This window comes from Gymnogyps californianus, chromosome 3 (assembly GCF_018139145.2).
Source record: "Gymnogyps californianus isolate 813 chromosome 3, ASM1813914v2, whole genome shotgun sequence".
Taxonomy (NCBI): domain Eukaryota; kingdom Metazoa; phylum Chordata; class Aves; order Accipitriformes; family Cathartidae; genus Gymnogyps; species Gymnogyps californianus.
In genome coordinates, this window is record NC_059473.1 from 119,638,771 (window position 1) to 119,663,260 (window position 24,490).

The following is a 24,490-nucleotide window of genomic DNA, read 5'->3' on the forward strand; positions in this document are numbered from 1 at the left end:
TCTTCTTTTTGCTTTGAATTTATCAGTTCATCCAGTAACAACTATGGGTTTCTCTCTCTTCTCGTCTCTTCTCTCTTTTTAGTAGGGTGGGTTTTTTTCCCTCTAAGAGAGTTTTTGTTCCTTTTGGCCGCACAATAAAATCCTTTGATTCTATGTGACAAACAGGAACACACATTTCCTTTCTAGTCGAGATTAAAGACACCCGGCTACTCCAGTGATTACGTCTTGAGTAGAGAGTGGGGGAAGGCCTGTCTCATTGACTTTACCACCTTCACAAGATAGTATGTCAGCTGAATTAGCTGTACAGAGTGATTTTCAGCAGTAACAGCATGCAGTATGCCTCCTCATGGACTTCTATTCTGAGATACACAAATCATACGTTCTTTCTATTGCCAAGTATGTCTACATTGCAGTTTTATGGCTCTGATGTAGGGTAGACGTATCTGAGATAGCTTTAAGCTTATCTGCTCAAGAACTGACTTCTAGATGCGGCAGCGGGGAGCTTCGTGCTAGCTGAAAAATCGGCCCCTAAAGTGAGGTTGATAGATCTGTAATTAGCCAAGGCTTAGCTGGGGCGGTGACTTCAGTGCGGACAGCACTGGGAGTTCCCTAAGTCTGAAAAAAGAGGTAAAAATCTTCTTTCTTTTCCATACTGCTGTTTAGAGGGACCTAAAGCTATTTAAGAGAAAAATGCGTGGATAGGAATGTTGAGGAAAACTTCCCTTAAAAAGGGAAAGCATACGAATTATTTGTAGGTATTGATAGTGGTATTTGTAAGTATTAGGTATTGATCTTTCTCCTTCTCCCCGTCTCCCCAACAGAAAGGGTTTTTTTTTTGTTTATTAAAAAAAAAAATCCAAAAGAATCCATGTCTGGAAAATTTTAGCCTAAAATTGGGTATTTTGGAACCGGTAACAGCTGGGTTAGGATGAAAATGCTCACACATCTTTGATTACAGTGACTGCTGTCTCTCTTGCTGTTCGTGTGTGGTTTCCACTGGCCTCCGTCACTGCCGTTTCTCAAGATGGTTTATGCTGCCCTGTGTCAAGTTCTGTGCGGAGGAATGTGATGATTATGTTTGGCTCGGGACACACTTTGTTGGAGAAGTTTTTCTTATGAGTACAAAATATGTTTAAAGCATTATTATTATGATTATGATCCTTGACAAAAATAGTCTAGACAAAGCATAAACTCTGGATCCAAAAATATATTTAAAAATTAGCTAGCCTGTTCACAAACCATTTCTTACCTCACCCAGCAGCTATTTATGAGAACATTTTATATTGTTTCTAATTTTAAACAATTAATAGCAAGCACTAGCAGTTGAATACTCATTTATTAGATAGTTATCCCCTCTGGGTTTTCTGCACATGTTGTTGCTGTCAGATATCTTTCTACCCAGCCAAAAATGACATGTTGAAACAAGCAGTGTATGTTTAATGCAATGCATAGAAAAAACGTGACGTTCAGCCCTGGCTTTTATTTTTTGTTGGAAATATAATGACATACAGTAGCTGGACAAAGAAGTGAATTTGCTCGTGAAGAAGGTGGTGGGTTTTAAGTAAACTTCTTAATGCGTGGCTTAGTCACAGGCTTTTTTCCTGCTTGTTATTGACGTAATTGCTTGTCAGTCTCATCTGATAGTAGAATTGCTGGGGGCATGGTGTCTTGGATCGTGTGGCAAAAACTGCTAGCTATTGACTTAGGTGCGTGTGTGCCTCTGCTCTCCTCTGAATTAAATGTCAGATATACCCAAGTGTGTGGGTGGGTGGGGGATATGTGATTTGGTTCTCTCTAGTTGCCTTGTCAAGAAGTACGCTAATATAGCTAATGGAGATCCTCGAGCTCGGAAGAAGGGCATTCACTTGACAGCCACCATCGAAACAGTCAAAAAAGATAGCTTCATACAGTGGTGGAGACAGTGTGGATTTAAAAAGAAACTTTTCTGAAGGCAAGAAATAATAAAGGATGTTTTGAAGTTGTAGCTTGCAGTTTACAGTCTCCCTTTTTGCCTAGCTTTGCAAAAGGTTTATAAAACAAAAGGAAGGGGGGTTATACCTGTGGAACTTCTAACCTTTAAAGGCGCTCTCTTTAGGTACTGATTCTATTCTAAGATAGTTGCCACTAGAGGAAAAACTTGCTTTCTTCACCTCTACTAAAACAAAAGTTTCTGTTTTCACTACAGCATGTTTCACAGCACTTGTGTCTCTGGTTTTTGCTGTGTTCTGTGTATAGCTGTCATTTCCACATGGTCCTCTGGAAAATATGAAATGAGCTTTCTGAATTAAAGTATCAAATGGCTACAAAAATACAAGAGAGAAGTATCTAAGTAAATATCAGTGAATCCTCAGCCTTCAAATCATCAAGTCAAATCTTGCATCAAATCCTACTGGAGAAAAAATAGCTGGGTCTGTTGGATTAAGAGAAATGTTAATTTTGTGGTCAACATCTACAACACTGCTGTGTGGTCCCCAATATATGCTCTTGCTGGAGGTGCTCACTCCTGCGGAGGGGCAACATAACCATTGCAAATGCAGCTTCTTGGGATATTTGGTTCAGCCTTTTGTTAAAGTAATGATTGTGGGAGGGAATTTTTGGTTTTTTTAGTACACATTTATATTATTGAATTTTTAACTGAGGAGGAGTTTTCTTCGTCTCAGTCTAATAGGTCTCTGGTGAACCAGGTGAACCTTTAATTATTTAGTCATAATAGTCAGTTTTGTTTGCCTTTTTTTTTTAATTTCTACCAGATGAATAACTAACATTGTTGATAGGCACACTGTTTTATACCACTTCTAAGTTATATGTCTCTTAAGTAGTTTTTTATCTTTAAGTTTCTGGGTGAGTTTGGTTCCAGCTCCCTCCCCAGCCATTACAAGCAGATGTTTTTACTGTCCATTTTTGTATCTAAGAATTGGTGAAATAAAATTGCTTCAACTGACCTGATGTTATTATTACAAAGAACTTACTGGATTGTGTGATGCAAATAAAATAAATCAGATGCTGCAGTGACCTACATACTCATTATTTATTTACAGGAATAAATATATTTAGCATTTATTTATACTGTCCTTCAATTCTAAATGCTGTAAACTTTCACTTACTGTGAACTCTGCTGGGAAAATAGCATTATTGCCACCATTCTGCAGGTTAGGAGACCTTGGCAGGAAGACTTAAGTAACTGCTCTAGGCTACGTAACATATAATTATCAGAACTAGGATTAGATGTTGGGAGTCTCAACTCCCAGCGTTGTGTTCAGACGTCTTGCTCCTGGCAGATAAAATCTATGGATATCAAAGACTGAGGAGGTAAGTAGTGATAAGGATGGGATGATCACACAAAGCGACTTGGCCATTTGATCATCTTAGGTATATTAAGTGGTTTAAGTCTAGCCAGAAGCATGGGAGGAGACAGGACATGTTGGCCTGCCCTGGAGAGCAGCCATGCTGCAGAGAGCTCAGGCGTCACAGGGTGAAGCATTCCTGTAGGAGCTTCCAGTGAGGACGTCTAGCAAAAAGGAGGGGAGGGGGCTGCATAAAGCAATATTTGGCTTTGAAAACAGAGAAGTAATGGATAGATTTAGCGGGTAGATTTTTCTCCCTCTGATCTTTAGGATTAATGTTCGGTCATGCATCAGGTGTGGAAAAGAGCTACAGAAATGATCTGAAGGCTACTGAGAAAACTGCAAGATGGAGCTGTTGGAAACATTTTCCTGCTGTCAGAAGATCTGAATGATGATTTTCTTCTAACTCAGCTTTTCATGATTTGTGTGCTGTTGCTTGTTATTCTGCTGGAGAGTTTGGGCAGATGGTGTTTCCTCAGGTCTAAGGAATTGGTCTCTCCACCACATGCTTGTAGTTGTCCAAACCCTCTCATTTGTGTTCTAGATTAACATTTACTACACCACCGCTCTCTTATTCCTGACAGGTAGCTGGGAAAAGGGGAGAAACAGCGCTCTCCTAAAGCAGAGGAGGCATGGCAGGGACTTGCCCTGGTGATTATAGAGTACAATCGCTGTGCTGGGACCTTATTCCTAATACCTCTTTGGTTTTAATCTTTCAGGCAAGCTCTCGAGTTTCCTTTGAGAAGAAGCTGCCCTCCATCGAGATGTCACGGCACCATAGCCGGTTTGAAAGAGATTATCGGGCCGGGTGGGATCGCCGGGATTGGAGCTCCAACGGCAATCACGTCAGCAGCACCAACTGCAGCAGCGCCACGAGCACCAACAGCAACAACCGCCCTGGGCTGCTGCCCCTGCCCATCGTCCCCTCTCGGCTCCCCACCCCGGCCACAGCTGCCTGCACCACCGTCAACAGCGATGTAATCACGAGCCTGGTGGCCAACTCGTCTCCAGCTTCAACTACCAAAGTAAGAATTTAGGTTTTTTTTCTGGGGTTGATGTGTTGAAGGGACGTTAGAGATGGAGCTTCGTCTGTCCCTTTGCAAAATCTGTGTTCATGGTATAGCCAAGAGGAGGAAAAAAGAATTCTACAGGCAGTCTATGTCTTTTTTATTCTTTTGTGTGTTGTGCATACACTAGGGTAGGTCTTTCTTGCTGCAAGACTGAGGGTTCCCATGCTCCTGAGAGGCCCAAGCAGAGCAAATGCTTCTTTCCTTTCAGCACTGCCTACATTTGGGCTTTCTGTTGCTTTCCCTGGAACGTGTGGTTCCCACTTTTGCTTTTGGGAATGCTCTTCTTGTCTGTTGACCAAGGCAGAGCTGTGGTTGACAACAAGTGGACGTGGTTTTCATCCAGAGGGAGTGGAAAGTGACTAAAGGGCATAATTTTGGCTGAATGGTGTTTTTTCTTCTCTTTAGTTGGTACTCTCCTGTAAGGCTCTCAAAGCCTCGTTCATAGTGCAGACTGGAGTGTAACAGTGGGACTGCTATAACCAGGCTCTCTCATTTGTGCAGAAATTCACACTAAGGAATAAGAAAATGTTAAGCGGCAAAGAACTGAAATCACTAGTAAACCATTGGGCTTTTTTCTTCTAATATATAATTGGAGGGAAGAGGGTGACTTTTCCTTTTTTTTTAAACGTTTAGCTCTTTTAAATCTGCAAAGTACAAGTTGTTATTCCAGTGGAAAGTTGGAGTTTCTTTCTGCATGCAAATTCAGGTAGAACAGCTGGGGAATAGAAAACCCTGGCAAATTGTAAAGGTGACCACAGCATTAGCAAAGTGAGCCAGAAGCACTGCTGGTTTTCTTTTTTATGATATTTAACATTTTCTTTCAACTTGGTTTCATTTTAATAACTGCAAGTGCCAAATACAGCAGACACAGACAGAGGGAAAGGAGACAATAAAGTTATTTAAAGTAAGCCAAGAGCAAGCTGAAATTTTACTGCAGTACCATTATTATATTGATTTTTTTTCACACTGTAGAAAAACAAGGTCAGTGCTGCAGAAGGAAACATTAGGCCGAAGTTTACAGTGTGATTGGTTTTAAAAATTTTCCATGGCATCTTCAAATGATTTTCATTTGAAAGAAGCCAGTCGGATTCTGATCAAAACATATTTAGAGTTCTCCAGATGCTATCCACAGATAGATGCATTTCAATCATGCTTTGTCTGGAGAAGATTGACGCAGTTTTGGAGCCAAAGCAGTCATTTCATTTATCATGACCTTTGTTTCTGGGTCTACTTAGAGTCCAACGATTGTCTGGAGCTGATCAGCCCTTCTCCCAGATGTTCAAAACCATTTTGAAGCGTATCAGTGCCAGTAAACCATGTGTTTATTGTGGGAGAGGAGGCAGGAACAGTAAGTTAAATGCCTTTTGATCATATGCTCAATGTGAACTGTCTTCTAAATTACCTTATTAGACAATTTTCTGATGACTTTCATTAGTAAGAATGTTTTGGCATGAATAGATCAAAAGCAATAAATAGACAAGAATGGAGGTAACATGGGACACTTTTTATTCTGAGAACTGTTAATCAGCTGTGTAATCTCCCATAAAATAAATGTGTAAAAATGCATACAGTCTTTGCCCCAGCCTCTTCTGCCGAGAATCAGCTAAACAGCTCTAAAAATTCAAAATTACATGTACTAAAGAGGAAAAAACTTGGAAAAAGAAGTGAGGTAGGTAGGATGAACAGAGATGTAAGGGTATGGTGCCTAGCAAGCTTCCAACTAATGATGTGAAACGGTGTCAGAAAAAAACATCAGGTGCTCATACATACTCATGTTCACCCTGCCTGACTCTGTCTCTCTACTTCACACACAGCAGATTTACACTTGTGGTTAGCAATGTAACCAGCCAGTGCCTTTCCCTTGTAGAATCCAGCTAATGGTTAGGCATAAAAAATTAAATCTGTATAATGAGGAAATCACAAGTCAGAAGAATAACATGGTTACTCGGTTTATTTTAAAAAACAGGAATGTGCCGAGTTGCCTTGAGCTGTGGAGAGTTCACAGTCTACCCTCTGCAGCCTTTTTGTGAACATGTTTATGGGGTACCAGCTCATGGGGGGCAGGTGTCATCTTAAGCTGAATTTCTTAGGTCTGTTTTGTGGTTGGGAGCGGGTTATTTGGTTGCTTAGCTGCCCTTCTGCAGTCTGAACCTTTGCCAACATTATGTCAGATGTCATTAAGCTCAGTGGCAAGGGCGTGCCCCACACAAGAGGTGACATGGTGAATAAAGAAAGTATCATTGTATTATGGAGCAAGAAGATCGAGAACCTGGTTCTCCTTGTCTCATTGTCCAAGGGTATGAGTACAGCCAGCAATGTTCCTCCAGGCTGAGGACAGAAAGGACTCTCTGTGTCATCCAGTTACCAGTTTTGACTTTAGCTTATCTTCCTGAGCTAGTTTGAAGATCTCAAAGCATAGAGGCCAACCATCCATCTCCCTTCATTTTGTGTTCCTACTAATAATTATCCTCCCAGTTAAAAGTTTGTTTCATTTTTTTTTTTATAAACCGTTTAGTCTGTCTTCAAACTTTGGTCCTTGGTTCCTCTCGTTTCCTGCTGTTTAACAGTTTTAGTAGCCTCCAAATAACTGTGTATCTTTTGCATCCCCTCCATTCTTCATTTGCCTTTGAAAATATAGGTACCAAAACCATATGTATCCTTTCAGCATCAGACTCACCGTTCCCTTGCATGGTGGTAAAACTGTTCCCTTCCTCTGTTCCCATGTCTGCACAGCTAATAATTGCTCCAGACTTTTTCACCAAAGTGCTAAGTCAGTAGTTATTAAAATACACATACATGCCATTGTCCTCCATTACATGTTATCAAACAGAGTCATAATCTTGTCAAAGACTGAAATGAAGTCTGTTTGACAAGATCTGTCTTCTGGATACCGGTATTGGCAGACATTGGTCATATTCCTGTCCTTCAGCTCCCGAATAACTGAATCCTAAAGTGACAAATTAAAAAATGGAGGAAAAAACTTCTTTTCTCTCTGACATGTAACTGGACTGTGAAACTTGCTGTGTTGGTGATTGATAGAATTGGTCAGGAATTTGTAGATAAATGGGTTTAAGGACCACTAGACTATCTAATCTGGCTGAACCATTTGGTCTTTAAATTGTTATGTAAATGTACGTAAAATTAAAGACTTCACCCCGAGTTATGTGAACAGAAAAAGCATTGGAAGGGGGAGAAAAAATTGATGACAAATTAACTGTTGGAGAGAGGTGAAACCATCTTCAGAGGGAAGCTTAAGATATGTAAGACCAACTATGAAGGGGTTGGGTTTGGTCTGTGTTTTTATGCTTTTTATATCTTTCTGTGGAGGGCTTTAGAAGGATTTTATTACTAATTATTAATGTGTAGGAGAACTTTAGAACTAATTATACTTTGCAGACCTTTGAAATTTATTCTCAAAGTGTACCTGTAACCTTCTTACCACAGCTGCTTTGGTACAAATCACACTTAGTGGATCTGCCACATTTAAGTGGTTACGGATGTTTGGTCTGAGTTATTTAAACAAAAAAGCTGTATTTTCCTGAGCTTTATTTTTTGCTGAACAAAATGATGATGATACTTTGCACTGCTGTAACCCATTTCATTGGAGGCTGCCAGAAGACATCAGAAAAACTATTTAAACCTCAACAACCTGTAAGAAATAGTTTAATGTTGCACTCCCAGTATACCGACAGGGAAACTGAGGCACCCAAAGGTAGTGTTTATTGGGTTTTCTGCTCATTCTGTGCCACTGTGAGCAAAGTTCCAGCTCTTTTACTCAATTTGGCTTTTCCACCCTGGTGCTGTATCCAAAGTGTTGGGCCACAGGCCAGCACCCAGAGTCAGCGCAGTTTGAAGAGATGAGTCCTTCGCTGGGGATACTTCCTCAACCCCTTGAACGCCTGAAGTAGTCGATAGGAGAGTGCAATTTCTGCCATTAAACTGCTGCGTTGGGATCAATTTGTCACACTCTGAGCCCAGCCATGTATGATGATTGAGCTCAGGTTTGGGTTTGTCTGTGTGAGGTGGGGTTTTGGGTTTTTTTCCTGCAGTGAGGTTATTTGTTGGTAGAAGGAAGCTATCAAAGAAATCCACGTAAGACTGCAGCACTGCTTAAGATATTGGCAACAAAACAGTCTAAAATTCATTTAAGGATGCTGCAGACCATTCCAGCTATGTTTTCTGTTCATCTCAGCAGCACCTTCATTCTTTGTTGCTTTTCCGAATTACTTTGCAAGTTACTTGTACAATTTTCTCCATCAAAGCTCCTGTATCACAGCTTCAATTTAGAAGTGTTGTCATGGGCTGTAATTTGAAATTTTATTACCAGGAGATTTTTTGGTTATAGAACATTTACTTTTATCATCTTTATATTATTTTTAAATGCCTGAAAAGATTGATACATCAACAGAATCTGTGCAACACCAGGCGAGATCTAATTTTTTTTTCAATCTTAATTTTAAAAAACCTTTGCTTGAAACATAAATTGATTCTTAAGCCCCCCCACACTTAATGATTTGTTATTCTCAAGGTTAAACGTATGACAAATTTTATAAAAATGCCAGCTTTCAGTTTTGATAAGATTTTCTCTAGTTGAGCTCAGGGATAACTGTATAGTTTTAAGTCTTTAAATAGCATAACTGAGATGTGATCCTGGCCTCCTGTACTTACAGTACTCCCGTAGCATTTAAGACTTGTGTGTTGTTGCTACTGTCGTTTTTATCCCACTGTGATTAGCCACAGTTATGATGTGGGAGAGAAGACAGAGATGGTAAAGCATTTGTTAACCTCTCTGGAAAGTCAGGCAAGGATTGCAGGGGAAAAATCGCCCCTACTGTCTTTGTCTCTGTGCATAACTGCAACTAAATAGCGTTCAAAAAATGTGTGAGGAGGGAAGAAAATTCTTATCTTAAAGGAAAAACAAGTCAGTATGGCTGAGGAATGCACAGTAAAAAGGAATAAAGTGGAACGGCACAGAAGTAAAATGTTATATGCTTCTTTCCTTTACGGTCCAAAAAAATTTAGTTCCCTCAACAGCAGTCTGTCATATGCAGATGATTTGCTGTACATTGCAGAATTTGTGTTGTCTGTTCTCTTTCTCTTGCTTCAGAGGTGATGATTTGCTAAGCTGGTGTATGGCTTCCACAAATATTTAAAATATTGATTAAGCAGAGGAAAAATAAACACGAATTGTTTTTCAAGTTACGCCTTATGTTGTACATGACTAATTACATACAACAATTTGCTCTGCAACGGTAACTGAAATTTATGTACTCTTTTTATTATAAAACATAAGAGGCTTGCATAAAGACAGAGATTATAAATATTGGAATACAACAGTTGCTAGAAAACAGTCAAAACATGCAGTGATGAAGTATATGGGCTTTGCTCTTCCAACTTCTCTGTGCAAAGCTACTCTTCCACTCCCCTGAGGGTTTGTATTGATAGGTGGCATATTTTTGTCACCATTTCAGATAGTAGCCTGTCAATTCTTTGACCAGGACATGATGTAGCAGTCCAGCCCAAGTGCAATAATGGCAAAACCTCTGTTAAAGATCCTCCTGATTCTTTTGGCAAATTACTGTGATGATAAGTGAGGCTGCAGTTGCTGGATGTCAAATAGTGCAACTGGTTTTTTTCCAGGAGCATATTTTTACCTATGGATAAATTTTAAAAATAGAGTAAAGTCCAGTTTCATTGGTAGATGAGATGCAAGCCCGTCCCCACCTATGCAGAGCCTTCTGGTGCATACGAAGCTCTAATTATGGCAGACTATTACATGAATGTATAGGAAGTCAGAGCAGTGCCCAGAGTATATAACACCTGATGGTTTGTAACAGAAGACAAGGACAGGTTTTCCCTGGCACCCAAATCACATTCTCCTGGTTCTGTAGGTCTGAAAGATCAATAAGCTTTGCACAATTTACCTTTTGGGGTGACACACCATTTAACTGGAGTGCAGCTTCCAGACTGTGCCTTCTGTGAGGAGTCTGCAAGCAAGGAAAGACAGCCAAAGTATGACGTTGGCGATGACATGCCATTGCACCAGCCCAGCTAGGGTGAAACCAGCAGAGTGCACCACAAAAAAATATCATTATGGTATCCTCCTGGTATCCTCAAATAATTTTGAGAGTTGCTTTTGAGGAATGGACAGAGCTTGTGCCAGGAATGAGAGGAGGAAACACAGAGATTTGATCATTGACTCCCAGGAGACTTTTTTTCTTTTTTCTGATTGCAAATTGACCAAAAATCTCTGTAAATTGAACTCAGCAATGACTTCTGCTGAAATAATCGTATTAAGCTACTATGAAAAAATTACAACTCCTGGGAGGTAATTGTGCCACCAAGGGACAAGCGGTCAGTGGTGGGTTCCAAAACAGACGTGTTGAAGGCCTTGAATTAGAGGAACCGATTCTTACCTTTGAACAAACTGGAGAGATGCCTTGGGCATTTTTCAGGCTCCTCTGTAGAAGGCTATTCTTAATGATCTGTGGCCCTAGAGAGGGCTTAAATTGTGCTGATGATCTGTCACTTCCTCTTGCCATCTTATTTTCATATTTTGTCTCAGATGTATTTTTACATATTTTTAATAGTGTAGAAATTGGAACATACAAAATGTGGTTTTAGTTTGTCAACTTTTGCAGATACTTTATTGGACTGAAATTGGTCTGAAAGCCCTGGCATGCTAATTAATCTGTAAAGTCATAAAAAGCTGCCTGGATTTTTTGACTCGCAATGTGTTTATCATCTGTTGAAAGAGCTAAGAGGTCTGGCCAGTTTCTAGGCCCAGTTCCATTTGAAGATGAAAGGCAGCATTTTTGAAGCACTAATTGATGTAGCCAAGTACTTACAAGGTCACAAACATGACAGCTTTGGATAAAGAAAAAGGAGTATTTCTAGGCTTTGGCACTTTGATCAAAAAGTATCTTGACTTCCAAAAGGGATAAATATCAGTAATAAGAGTAACCTAAACAAAATGTGTTTTGGCCAGGATTTAAGTGCTTGATTCTTTGAAATGATTTAGAATTCTTTTTATTTTCTTATTTCTCTCTCATTATTACTTCATTTTCATGTGTATTAGTTGCAGATTATCCATTAAAAATGCAGCAGAATATATACTTCTGCCATTCATGAGACATGGGTGTTTCATTAGAAAATTTGTCACAGCCTCCTGTCAGGCTAAAAAAGCCTGCCTGAGAACTTCCTTGCCTATGATTTGATGTTGATTATTAGAGGATTTATTTTGAACGAGCAGTACTTCTAAAGGAGGGCAGGTTATCTGAGTTGTAGATGCATAAAATCCTAAGGTTGGTTGCTATCATGTAGGAACATATTGCTATTGTCACCATCAAACATAGCTACAAAAAGAATTTTGCAAGGAATCACTTGGTGGTTTCCTATTATTTTTGCTGTCAATGCTTAACTTTGCCAGGTAGGCCCTGGAAATTATTTTCAAGAAAGCTGATCCTTTCTCAACTAGGTAATTTCTGATTTTGGCATTGCATGAAGAAGGTGATGTCCGAGAAATCATTGAGGGAGGGGATGAGTGGATTAAGGTACATGTTGGGTACAGAGGAGCCCAAGGCAAATAGTTTGTAGAAGGCTGCAGAAGCAGTTGGGTGGGATGTCTCCATACCATGATTTTTGTTATAAGTAAGAGGAAAACAACAGTCATTTTTAAAACCACAGTTTTAATGCATATCAGAAGGAAAATAAATTGTTTGCCAAACAGATAATATTTTCTTGATGGCAATGGTTTCCTCAAATTGCTGATTGATTTGCAGTTTTCAATTTAGAAGTTGCTTGCAAAACAAATGAACCAAATGAATAAAAAGAAAGAAAGAAATAGAAGTGAGCCAAGCTTCACCTCTCCCTGTGATTTCTATGGGCCTTGAGTTCCTGCTTGATACGACAGTTGTCTAAGAAGCTGATAGACGCAAAAATAAATTTGGCCCTGGGAGTGATAAACAGTACATTAAACTCTGCTCTCTGGCTCCTTGTACTGCTGAACGCTGCACCTGCAAATGCTGGACACAGGCTGATGCACTCTGGGCATACCAGGAAGCTCTGATCAGCCAGAGCTGACACTCCAAATTGACATTAAATCAGCACCACTGCCCTGTCTACAATCCTGAAAATCCTCTTGTAAAAGTGCCCAGACCTTTAAGAGGAGCACGAGGATCTTGTGACTTGCTGGCATGAAACGTAGGCAGCCTGTGCTGTTTCGACGGAGTATTGCTCTGTCAATACCACAGAAGTAATGCCAGGAGTCACATTACATCAGCGATGCTGAATTGCGCTCCATCCCATCTGAACAATGCACACAAGGTGCAGATATCTTCTGCATAAATGGAAATACAGTGACTCACTCTCTTGTGAGTGGGCAAAACGCAGGCTTGTTGTCAATGCCTGTAAAAGTACTGTAGGGGAGACCACGAAAGGAATTCCTCACACTTTTTCCTGACTCCAGTTTCACTCTCTAGAAGCAGCTCTGATGAAGATTTATAATCAACCATTACTTTTCAAAGTAGCATGCAGAAAAGGATAAACTTGCGGGTACCCAAGTTATTTTGTTGGGTTTTCTCTTGGAATTTGAAGTGTTACTAAATGTCCGAGTGTTGGTTAACTGCTGTAACACTCTGTTCTTGGATGGAATCGGCAAACAAAATGCACATTTTACTTTCGTTTGGAGGAACTGACTATTCTGAATTCTCCCAGAAGTTGATCTGCCTCTTCTGTTTTCGGTTGTTCTCTGCTCCTGTCAAGCTGAAATGTATGTGGTTGTTACCCACTACAAATTAGCATCACCAAACTGGTTCACTTTGGAAAACAAAGCTTGTAGAAGTTCTGCAGAGAAATATATGCTGTCTGTAAAGTGGTGTTTGTGTGTAAAGCGATATGCACCCGCTATATAAATAATGAATAATAACTAGTAATAAATTCTTCATATCGTAGCATTATTTCTTACTGTTTATGATCCCAGGTCTTTTATGGTAATCCTGAAACAAAGCACTGAGAAGTATGTGAATAATATTTACTACTGCTAAGTTGTTGTACAAACATGTCAAGAAAGAGAAGCTTTTTTGGCTGTGTAATTTGAATGTTTAAGATTATATACTGTTTATATTATAATATTATATATAATTAAAGTTATCCTTTTATCCCAAAGCAACATAAAGTGTTATACAAAGTCCATGCATTCAAAACCACTGAAGTAATGCATCAAGGTACATTTGTCAGCCAGCAAGTGGAACACTCCCAAAGAATGATGCTGGGCATAATTTGACCATGTGTTCCCCTGCAAATCCATATTATTTTTCAGAAGTGCCAGTCTTTGTAAGAGGAGCTGTGTTGTACAAGACCCTGCAGAAGGATCCGGTAGTTCATCAGTGACAACCTCCTGGTGGCACAAAAATTGCTAAGCCAGCGTACAAAAGCCAAGCAGGCATGGCTGGAGGCCATCCTGCCTGAACATGGAAATCCTGAGCAAGCTCAAATGAGCAAAGGAGGTGTATGGGAGCAGGGAGAATCATAGAATCACAGAATGGATGAGGTTGGAAGGGACCTCTGGAGATCATCTGGTCCAAATCCCCTGCTCAAGCAGGGCCACCTAGAGCCAGTTAGCCCAGGACCATGTCCAGACAGCTTTTGAATATCTCCAAGGATGGAGACTCCACAACCTCTCTGGGCAACCTGTGCCAGTGCTCAGTCACTCTCACAGTAAAATAGTGTTTCCTGATGATCATAGAATCATAGAATCATTTAGGTTGGAAAAGACCTTTAAGATCATCAAGTCCAACCATTAACCTAACACTGCCAAGTCCACCACTAAACCATGTCCCTAAGCGCCACATCTACACGTCTTTTAAATACCTCCAGGGATGGTGACTCAACCACTTCCCTGGGCAGCCTGTTCCAATGCTTGACAACCCTTTCGATGAAGAAATTTTTCCTAATATCCAATCTAAACCTCACCTGGTGCAACTTGAGGCCATTTCCTCTCATCCTATTGCTTGTTACTTGGGAGAAAAGACTTGACACCCACCTCGCTACAACCTCCTTTCAGGTAGTTGTAGAGAGCGATAAGGTCTCCCCTCAGCCTCCTTTTCTCCAGGCTAAACAACCCCAGTGCCCTCAGCCGCTCCTCATAAGACTTGTGCTCTAGACCTTTCACCAGCTTCGTTGCCCTTCTTTGGACGTGCTCCAGCACCTCAATGTCTTTCTTGTAGTGAGGGGCCCAAAACTGAACACAGTATTCGAGGTGCAGCCTCACCAGTGCCGAGTACAGGGGGACAATCACTTCCCTAGTCCTGCTGGCCACACTATTGCTGATACAAGCCAGGATGCTGTTGGCCTTCTTGGCCACCTGGGCACACTTATATTCAGCTGGCTGCCAGCCAACACCCCCAGGTCCTTTTCTGCTGGTCAGCTTTCCAGCCACTCTTCCCCAAGCCTGTAGCGTTGCTTAGGGTTGTTGTGACCCAAGTGCAGGACCCAGCACTTAGCCCTGTTGAACCTCATACAATTGGCTTCGGCCCATCGATCCAGCCTGTCCCGATCCCTCTGCAGAGCCTTCCTACCCTCAAGCAGATCAACACTCTCACCCAACTTGGTGTCATCTGCAAACTTACTGAGGGTGCACTCAATCCCCTTGTCCAGATCATTGGTAAAGATATTAAACAGAACTGGCCCCAATACTGAGCCCTGGGGAACGCCCCTTGTGACTGGGCGCCAACTGGATTTAGCTCCCTTCACCACCACTCTTTGGGCCTGCCCATCCAGCCAGTTTTTTACCCAGCAAAGAGTACGCCCGTCCAAGCCACAAGCAGCCAGTTTCTCCAGGAGAATGCTGTGGGAAACACTGTCAAAGGCTTTACTAAAGTCTAGGCAGACAACAGCCACAGCCTTTCCCTCATCCACTAAGTGGGTCACCTTGTCATAGAAGGAGATCAGGCTAGTCAAGCAGGACCTGCCTTTCACAAACCCATGCTGACTGGGCCTGATCACTTGGTTGTCCTGTACCTGCCGTGTGATGGCACTCAAGATGAGCTGCTCCATAACCTTCCCTGGCACCGAGGTCAGACTGACAGGCCTGTAGTTCCCTGGATCCTCCTTCCGGCCCTTCGTGTAGATGGGTGTCACATTTGCTAACTTCCAGTCAACCGGGACCTCCCCAGTTAGCCAGGACTGCTGACAGATGATGGGAAGTGGCTTGGTGAGCACTTCGCCAGCTCCCTCGGTATCCTTGGGTGGATCCCATCTGGCTCCATAGACTTGTGTGTGTCTAAGTGGTGTAGCAGATTGCTAACCATTTTCCCTTGGATTATAGGGGCTTCATTCTGCTCCCCATCCTTGTCTTCCAGCTCAGGGGGCTGGGTACCCAGAGAACAACTGGTCTTACTATTAAAGACTGAGGCAAAGAAGGCATTAAGCACCTCAGCCTTTTCCTCAGCCTTTGTCACTATGTTTCCCCCTGCATCCAATAAAGGATGGAGATTCTCCTTAGCCCTCCTTTTGTTGCTATTGTCTTTTACGGCAGTAGCCAGATTAAGTTCTAGTTGGGCTTTGGCCCTTCTCATTTTCTCCCTGCATAACCTCACGACATCCTTGTAGCCCTCCTGAGTTGCCTGCGTCTTCTTCCAAAGGTTATAAACTCTCCTTTTTTTCCTGAGTTCCAGCCAAAGCTCTCTGTTCAGCCAGGCCAGTCTTCTTCTCCGCCAGCTCATCTTTCGGCACATGGGGATGGCCTGCTCCTGCGCCTTTAAGATTTCCTTCTTGAAGAATGTCGAGCCTTCCTGGACTCCTTTGTCCTTCAGGACTGCCTCCCAAGGGACTCTGTCAACCAGGCTCCTAAACAGGCCAAAGTCTGCCCTCCGGAAGTCCATGGTACCAGTTCTGCTGACCCCCCTCCTTTCTTCTCCAAGAATCGAAAACTCTATCATTTCGTGATCGCTATGCCCAAGACAGCCTCCAACCATCACATCACCAACAAGTCCTTCTCTGTTTGCAAACAACAGGTCCAGTGGGGTGCCTTCCCTAGTTGCCTCCCTCGCCAGCTGTGTCAGGAAGTTATCTTCCCCACACTCCAGGAACCTCCTAGACTGTTTCCTCTCCGCTGTATTGTATATTTCCAGCAGACATCTGGGAAGTTGCAGTCCCCCATGAGAACAAGGGCTAGCGATTGTGAGACTTTTCCCAGCTGCTTATAGCATATTTCGTCTGCCTCTTCATCCTGGTTGGGTGGTCTATAACAGAGTCCCACCACGATACCTGCCTTGTTTGTGTTCCCCCTGGTTCTTACCCATAAGCACTCAACCCTGTCGTCACCATCATTAAGCTCTAGACAATCAAAACACTCCCTAACGTACAGGGCTACCCCACCGCCTCTCCCTCCTTACCTATCCCTTCTGAAGAGTTTATAGCCATCCATTGCAGCACTCCAGTTGGGCGAGTCATCCCACCTTATTTCCGTGACGGCAACTGTATCATAGTTTTCCTGCTGCACAATGGCTTCCAGCTCCTCCTGTTTGTTGCCCATGCTGCGTGCATTGGTGTAGATGCATTTCAGTTGGGCTATTGATCCTGCCACCTTTTTGGGGGGAGAATCTGAGCGGGAACCTCCTGTGTTTCAGATTGTGCCCCTTGCCCTTGCCTTCTTGCCACTGGGCACCACTGAAAACAGCCTGGCTCCGTCTTCTTTGCACCCTCCTTGCAGGTATTTATATGCATTGATGTGATCCCCCTGAGCCTTCTCTTCTTCAAGCTGAACGGTCCCAGCTCTCTCAGACTTTCCTCATAGGAGAGAGGAGAGGAGATGCTACGTGGGTGGCATTTAGAAACACTGCTTTGTTGTGCAGGTTTAAAATTAGGAAAGCCAAAGATCAGCTTGGGCTAAAATTGGCAAGGGACGTGAAGAGCGGTAAGAAGGGTGCCTGTAGATACATTTGCAGCGAAAGGAAAATTTGGGCCCGCTGCTCTGTGGGTAAAGGGACATAGGCCCAAATGGACATAGCAGAAGCAAAGTTACCCATGCCTCCTTTACCTTGGTCTTTACTGGCAAGATCTACTCTCAGATTCTCCCAGGTCTCTTTGGCTAGCAGCAGAGTCTGGGGGAGTGAAGTAGGGCCCATGGTAGAGGACAGGCTTGAGGACAGGGATAGAGGATAAGGAATGGACTTACAGACCATTTAAGTCAACTGGACATACACAAGTCCATGGGACCAGGCAGGATACATCAAGGGATACTGAGGGAGGCAGATGAGCTGATGCCATTTTGAAGTCACTTGCTATCATCCTTGAAAGGCCATGGTGATCAGGGAAGGTTCCTGATGACAAGAGAAGACAATGGTCATGGCCGTCTGCAAAGAGGGCAAGAAGAGGGATCCAGGGAACTATGAGCTGGTCAGCCCAACCTGAATGTCTAGGAGGATTGTATAGCAAATGTTGCTCAAAGGTATTTCCAGGTACACAAAGGATCAGAAGGTGACTGGAGCAGGCAGGTTGGTGGATGCGGGGGCCCTGGGGCTTTTATTTACTTAACTTTAGCAAAGTTTTGACAGTCTCACATGGTACCCTTTTAACTAACGCGGCGGGATATGTACTGCATGGATTCACTACCAGATAGATGGAAAACTGGCAGGACTACCAGGCTCAGATGGCAACAGTTCAAAGTCCCACTGGCAGTTGGATGAGTGATCAATATTGGGGCTGATAACATTGAATATCTTTATCAATAACCTGGGCATTGCAATGAATACACAAATAACAAACTGAGAAGAGCAATAAATATGCTAGAGGGCAGTGCTGCCATTCAAAAGGACCAAGATGAGCTGGAAAAATGGCCTGCCAGTAACCTGATGAAGCTCAGCAAAGGCAAATGCAAAGCCTTGCACCTGGGATGAAATAATCCCATGCAGCAGTACAGGCTGAGCAGCAAATGGGTCGAAAGCAGCTTTACAGAAAAGGACCTGCAGGTCCTGGTGGAGACCAAGTTGAAAATGAGTAGCAGTGACAATGAAGGTCAACCAAATGCTGGTATGTATTAGCAAAAGAGTAGCAAACAGTTCAAGCAAAGTGCTCTGTCTGTCACTTCTGTGACTACATCTCAAGTACCATGTCCAGTTTTGGGTTCCCAAGCATAAGACAGACACTGACCTGCTGGAGCGAGTGCAGTGGAGAGCCACCAGGGTGATTTGGGGACTGGAGCACAAGACATACAAGGAGAAGCTGAGAGCTGGGTCTGTTGAGCGTGGGGAAGGGAAGGCTCAGGCTGAGTTTGATTCCTCTTTATGCCTGTCTAATTGGGACAGTATAAAGAAGAGAGCCAGATTCTTCTCAGAAGTGCCCTGTGAAAGGAGAAGCAGCAATGAGCACAAATTGTTGCAAGAGAAATTCTGATTACATTTAAGGAAAAAAAAAAGAAAATCTCAATGCAGGGTCCAAAGCTGGAGCGAAGGCCCGGAACAGCTGCAGAATCTCCATCGGAAATACTGGAAGCTCAGCTGGACATGACCAGGAGCACACTGATCTAACATCAAGGTTCACCTTGTTTTGAGCAGGAGTGGACCAAGTGATCTGCAGAGGTCCCTTCCAACCAAAAGCATTCTATGATACAATCCTGACATCATCCTAGAGTTGAATCAACACTTAAATATACTTCACAAGGCAGAGGTGTTTTCAGTTTGCTTTAAAACAATACCCAGAATCCTCATCGGCCAATAAATACTGGAACTTTGGATTTATTTTAGGTCTTCTGAGCCTAAGTCCTATCTTGGCACAGGCATCACAGTTTTGTTTTTGAACAGCTTGTTTCCTTTAGAATTTCTGCCTCATGCTGGGATGGAGTAAGACTGAATAATTTATCTTCCTTTTCCTCAAAAGCTGAGCAATAGTTATACCCCACATGGATTTGAGATGTTGTTATCTTTCTAAGCTTCCATTAATTATCTTTATCATCCCTGCTTTTAAAGGTCTAGCATTTATCTTTGCAAGGTTCTTCAAGCTGGATAATAGAGGAAAATTTGAGTGTATTAATTCTGTTCTTGCTCATGAAGTTTTAAACTCCATTTCATAAACATTTTTTCCACTGCTTGCAATAATTCTTCTGGTAGTTTTCCTGTGACCAAAGTGTCTGATGTGTAGAATTAATGGCTTTTAAGGTCATCATGCACATGCATAATTATCTCAGATGTGCTGCTTTGATTAAGACATACACATGTATACAGTTTTTGAAGATACTGATCACAGATACTTTGTTTGCCACATACAAAGTTGCCATTCACCTTGTTTTCTCAGCCTGCTTAGAAATATTAACTGATTTACAATATTGTTTAGCTCTGGAGCAGTGCAGGATAATGCTATTTCAAGGTCTTTTAGATGTCATCTAAGCTATGGATTGTACAGCCGTTTCAAGTCTTTCAATAGATCCATCTTCGTATCCGTCGTCATGTTATCTAGATAATTCCTGAATTTTCCTGTAAGTTGCCATTGTTTCCATCACTGGTTGCTTTGTAAAGGGACAGGGCAGCAAAAGTTCAGTGTCAGTGCTCTGTAAAGAGTGGAGCCTGCTCTTTGATGCAATGAACTGAGTGGAGTGAGAGAGGACCCTTTTAAAATAACCAGAGTTAAAAGAGTAGAGCAAGACACCTATAAATTCATCCAGACAGACCCAAGCTGACCACTTCACTTTGTGTTCCTCCTCTGATCCCTGTGGGCCATGTCGCTCCTCAGGTTGTGCTGGGTGGTTGCCCCGTACAATAGTGCAGCGGAGCCCATGGTGGAGGAGAGGCTGAGGGCTGGGTTTGCTCAGCCTGGAGAAGAGAAGGCTGAGGGGGATGTGATTGCTGTCTTCAGCTTTCTAGTGGGTGCTTATGGAGAAGACACTGCCAGCGTCTTCTCGGGGTGAACAGTGGAAAGACAAAGGGCAATGCACACAAAAGTCAGCAAAGGAAATCCTGGTTAGAAAGAAAGAAAAAATTGCTCACACTGAGAGTAGCCAAACAGTGGCACAGGTGCCCAGAGATGTTGTTGCATACCCTGAAGTTATCCAAAACTCGAGTGGACAAAGCCCCAGGCAATCCAGTGTAGTGTTAGCATGCTCTGAGCAGGGGATGTTCCTGGTGGCTTTCAAGAGCCCCTTCCAACGAAACCAGTCTGGTTATTTTCTGGTAGTGAAAGCCTGCAAACAGCTGTGGAGAGGAGTCTTGGAGAAAAGTCAGTCTAGACTCTCTTAAAAGGTTTCCTTCAGAGAACAGAGAGGTGGCACCTGCCACGCAAAGGTAGTTATGGAAGTTACTTTGACCTCGGCAATAAGTCTGAAAAGCCAATCTTGCTTACCTAGCCTTGTGACCCGTTGGCAAGGAAGCAGATTTGCTCTGCAGCAAAGACCTTTTGGGTCATTCTTTTGATATGGAACAAAGAAGGTGGTTCAAAAACAGAGAGAGATAAGGCAATTGCAGCAGTTGTTGAGCAGCGTGCCTTTTTGCATCCAGCTCTTTGAACTAGGGGATTAAACAAAACTTAAGCAGTGCTGCAAAGTTTGTGGACCAATTCAAGCTTTCATTCATTTATCTTTTCGCCTTTCTACTTCACTCTCGACATCTTTGTCCTTCTCCCCCATTTTCCATCAGACACTTGATATAAACTCTTCTGACACTTCCCACAGCACATCTGACTGTACTGGAAGCGCCATAGCTTGCTGGCAACTACCACTGAATCATGGGTAAGAAATGAAACACACTCGGCGCGTACCACAACTATTTTGACCTTCTGTTGTTTTGGCAAATAGAACACCTCTATGGAAATAAGGCTGTCTGGAAAATAAAACTTAAGAAAAAAACCCAGAAGAATAAGGAAGGGAATCATGAAAATGCATAGATTTTCAATTTGGTCAGATACTCTTATTTCTTTTTTTGTGTCTGTTTTGCAGCCAGCTCTGCTCACAATACAACTGCATTTGGCTAGGTCTACGCTAGTAGATTAAGCGGTGCCAGGGCACGGGCCCAAGAGCTGGAATTTGACCATCTATACCATTAAATTGTTAGCACAGGCTCTGCCTTGCGTTCGGCCGGGGCCAGCTAGCGCTGTCATAAACAATTCCCAGGCATGGCTTGGGGATTAGCAAGGGCCAGCAGCCGTTCCCAATCGGCAGTTTGGATATAGCCACCTTGTTTTGGAGGGTAAAAGTATATAATCCTGTGAATGTGGCCAGGCCATATCATTTGGCCTCAGAGCCGTATAACAGGTCCTGTCCCTCTTTAGTTTTCTAGTCACTGGGATGGCTTTGTGTTTGAGGCAAGTGTAATTGGTTTTACTTGACTCTACAGTTTCATACTTGACTGAGTTGTATCTGAACAATAAGGAGCACGAGCACGTCTCCACTTTGTCTGTTCTTTCAGCCGGTGTACCTGTGCACTAAGATGGTGTGATCTGTCCGTGTTGTAAATTGTTACAGCAACTAAAATAGTTTGTGAACCCACTTTCTCCTTGCAAATAGAAATATATAGTCTAAGGGAGTCTAAAATTGTTATCTTCTAGCGAGTTGTTTCAGCTATTTTTCAGAAATCTTTGTCATGGTTTTGCACATGGGCCACCAGTTGCTGGCAAGTTCAGTTCCTATATCAGAATGAGGAATATGTTCTGCAGATATTCCTGGTGCCAGGGAATGTTTTTTATCTTTTCTGTTGGATCTGGAAATCAGAGATTGGGTTAGATATTGGATGGATGTTGGCATACAGCTGGTGTGAAAGATCATGTTAGCCATTAAGTGTTGAAGTAGAAACACCTCTCGCTACCTGCGCAATTGGTTTTTCACTTAGTAGACTGTCTGTTCTCTTCCTTTCTCACCACAGCATTGAATAGAAAATAATACTGCTTTCTGCCAATGAAGGCCCAATAAACGTGTGATAGTTGCCAGGACTGGGGAAGTTCCAAGAGTATGGTTACATCCTTTTGTCCTGCCTTGTTTTCATCTGCACGCTTCCATTTCCAGCTGCCTGAGAAACAATTATGTACAGATCTTGATTTTTTTGAGATAAATTATGAATGCCTTTTATTAACAGAAGTTGCCTGATTCCATGGGCGGAGAGCTCCAAACTGCCTTGTTGGTGCATCCTTCTGGCGCTGCAAGAAGAGAGACCTGAGGTTTTGCTTTACCTTTAGCATTTTAGTCATCATATGAACTAAAATTAGTGTTCCCGCAACTGGCTCTCACAGACCACACACGCCCTCTTGCACATGCCACCGCCTGTGCAAACAAAATTAAAGTAGCACGGTTAATGTGTGTGTCTCCATGTGGGGTGGATTTGGCCTTGATTTTCAGTCAGTGCTGACAAATTTGGAGACTTTTCAATGCCAGATATTTTATCTGAGGTATTTATCGCAGGATATGTCCACTGGTGCATTTATAATGGCACCTGGACAGAAATCCATGAGCATATGTTTTATTTGGGATAATTCCCCTCAGAAAAAGCTATAGAAACAAAGCTTGGTGCATCTCACCTGTGGGGTTATTTCTTGAAGAGCTCTGGTGACTCACTTTCTTCATCCCATCAACCATAAAATCTGCCAAATCTACCATACCTTTGTAGAGGAACAGTTTACGAGCCTATTTGATGAACAGCTTAGGGGTTAATAGTGGGGTGTTTTGCCAGTCAGGTTCAGTCAAATGTAACGCTGTTAGCACTGGGTAGTTGTTCAGTGCTGTTGGAAATGAGCTTCTGTTTCTCAGCCCTTTTCCCTTTGTGTTTCTGCTTCATTGTGTTTAGTGCCCTGGCTGTTCGCTTTTCCTTTGGAGGTGAGCGTTCCTGGACAGAATAAAAGTACATAGATGGAGCAATGTGCAAATGTGCATACCACTGCTGAAACCCTTTTACAAGAGCTAGACTGCTTGGAGAAAGAAAGAAAGAAAGAAACGCAGTTGCAGGAAGCAAATCTAAATAAGCTCCCACTCCACCTTTTTCAATTTACTGGAGGAAATATCTTTCTTCATAGCATTTGACTTTTTGATTGTTAGATCAAATTGAGCCAGTTGGAATGAGCCTTGGTGATCAGAACAGAAGTCCTGAAAACCTCTGTTTAGCTGCTCTCTGGTCTCTGTGCAATTGGTTTGCTTAAATTTGCTGTAATAACCTTTTAAGAGTCGTGTACCCATTCTTCACTGAGGACTCTGCTGTGCATTGTGATTATGTTATCTGTTGCCTCCCTGAATGTTTAACACGATCAAAGTGTTGTGTTGTGGGGCTTGATTTTGGGGGGATTTTTTTTTGTCTAGGTCTGTTTTTCCCCCCGCTCTACAAGCATTTACTTTCAAAATATAAACTTACATTGCTTGTTATCTATTACTCTGTCTGTGTCAGTCCTCCTTTTCTTCTCTCCCTACCCCTCCCCCCTCCTCTTTAAAGTATCTGCTTAGTAAAGTATTGAACAAGCATGCTGAGTAGCTCTGATAATTAGGTAATTTGAATTCGGGGATAGATGTTAGATGTTAAGTCGTGGGACGGAGGCTGGTTGTGTTGGAAGGCAATGTATTCTGTCTCCGGGTAGGAAAGAGTTGAAATGCCCTTTATATCGGCACCGCTCGCCAGCAAGCCAAGGGTATAGCATTGAACATAAATGCAATTGCATGGCCTTGTTCGCCCTCTTTCTCAGGGAAAGCAGCAGATGTTGACAGTGAATATAGCGAACTGCAAACAGGTAAAATAATGAACTGAAGTGGTAGCTTAATGGAATTATTAATGGGATTTGTGTTCAAATAGTGAACAAGGACTGATTTTTATTAACATAGGTTTTACACATGTAAACTTATGCAAAAGATTATACCACACTTTTCCTTCTCTGGCGGAGTGTTTATAGAGTACGCTGTATGCGCAGGGTTCTCTGAACTTCTTTAAATATTGCCCTTTCTCCCACTTATCTCATGGTGCTTCTCAGTGTGTAGCACTCCATATAAATCTGTATAATACACCCAGAGATTTAACTGAACAGCGAGGAAACCTTGAAATTAAAACTGAAGTAGTAGGTGTTCAGTGGGAGTTTGGTGTTTGCTTGTTCATTCTCACCAGAATAAAAGATGGGAACATG

The 24,490-nt window shown here is 42.4% G+C and overlaps 1 protein-coding gene across 1 annotated transcript in view; it reads left to right on the forward strand.

The window, feature by feature from the left end:
* Positions 1 to 24,490, forward strand: part of KLHL29 (kelch like family member 29) — a 407,488-nt gene that overhangs the window by 148,202 nt on the left and 234,796 nt on the right. The window contains exon 3 of the mRNA XM_050893282.1: positions 4,064 to 4,369. Within this exon, the coding sequence (XP_050749239.1) occupies positions 4,109 to 4,369 (261 nt within the window). The 5' untranslated portion in view covers positions 4,064 to 4,108. The remainder of the gene's footprint in view (positions 1 to 4,063; positions 4,370 to 24,490) is intronic.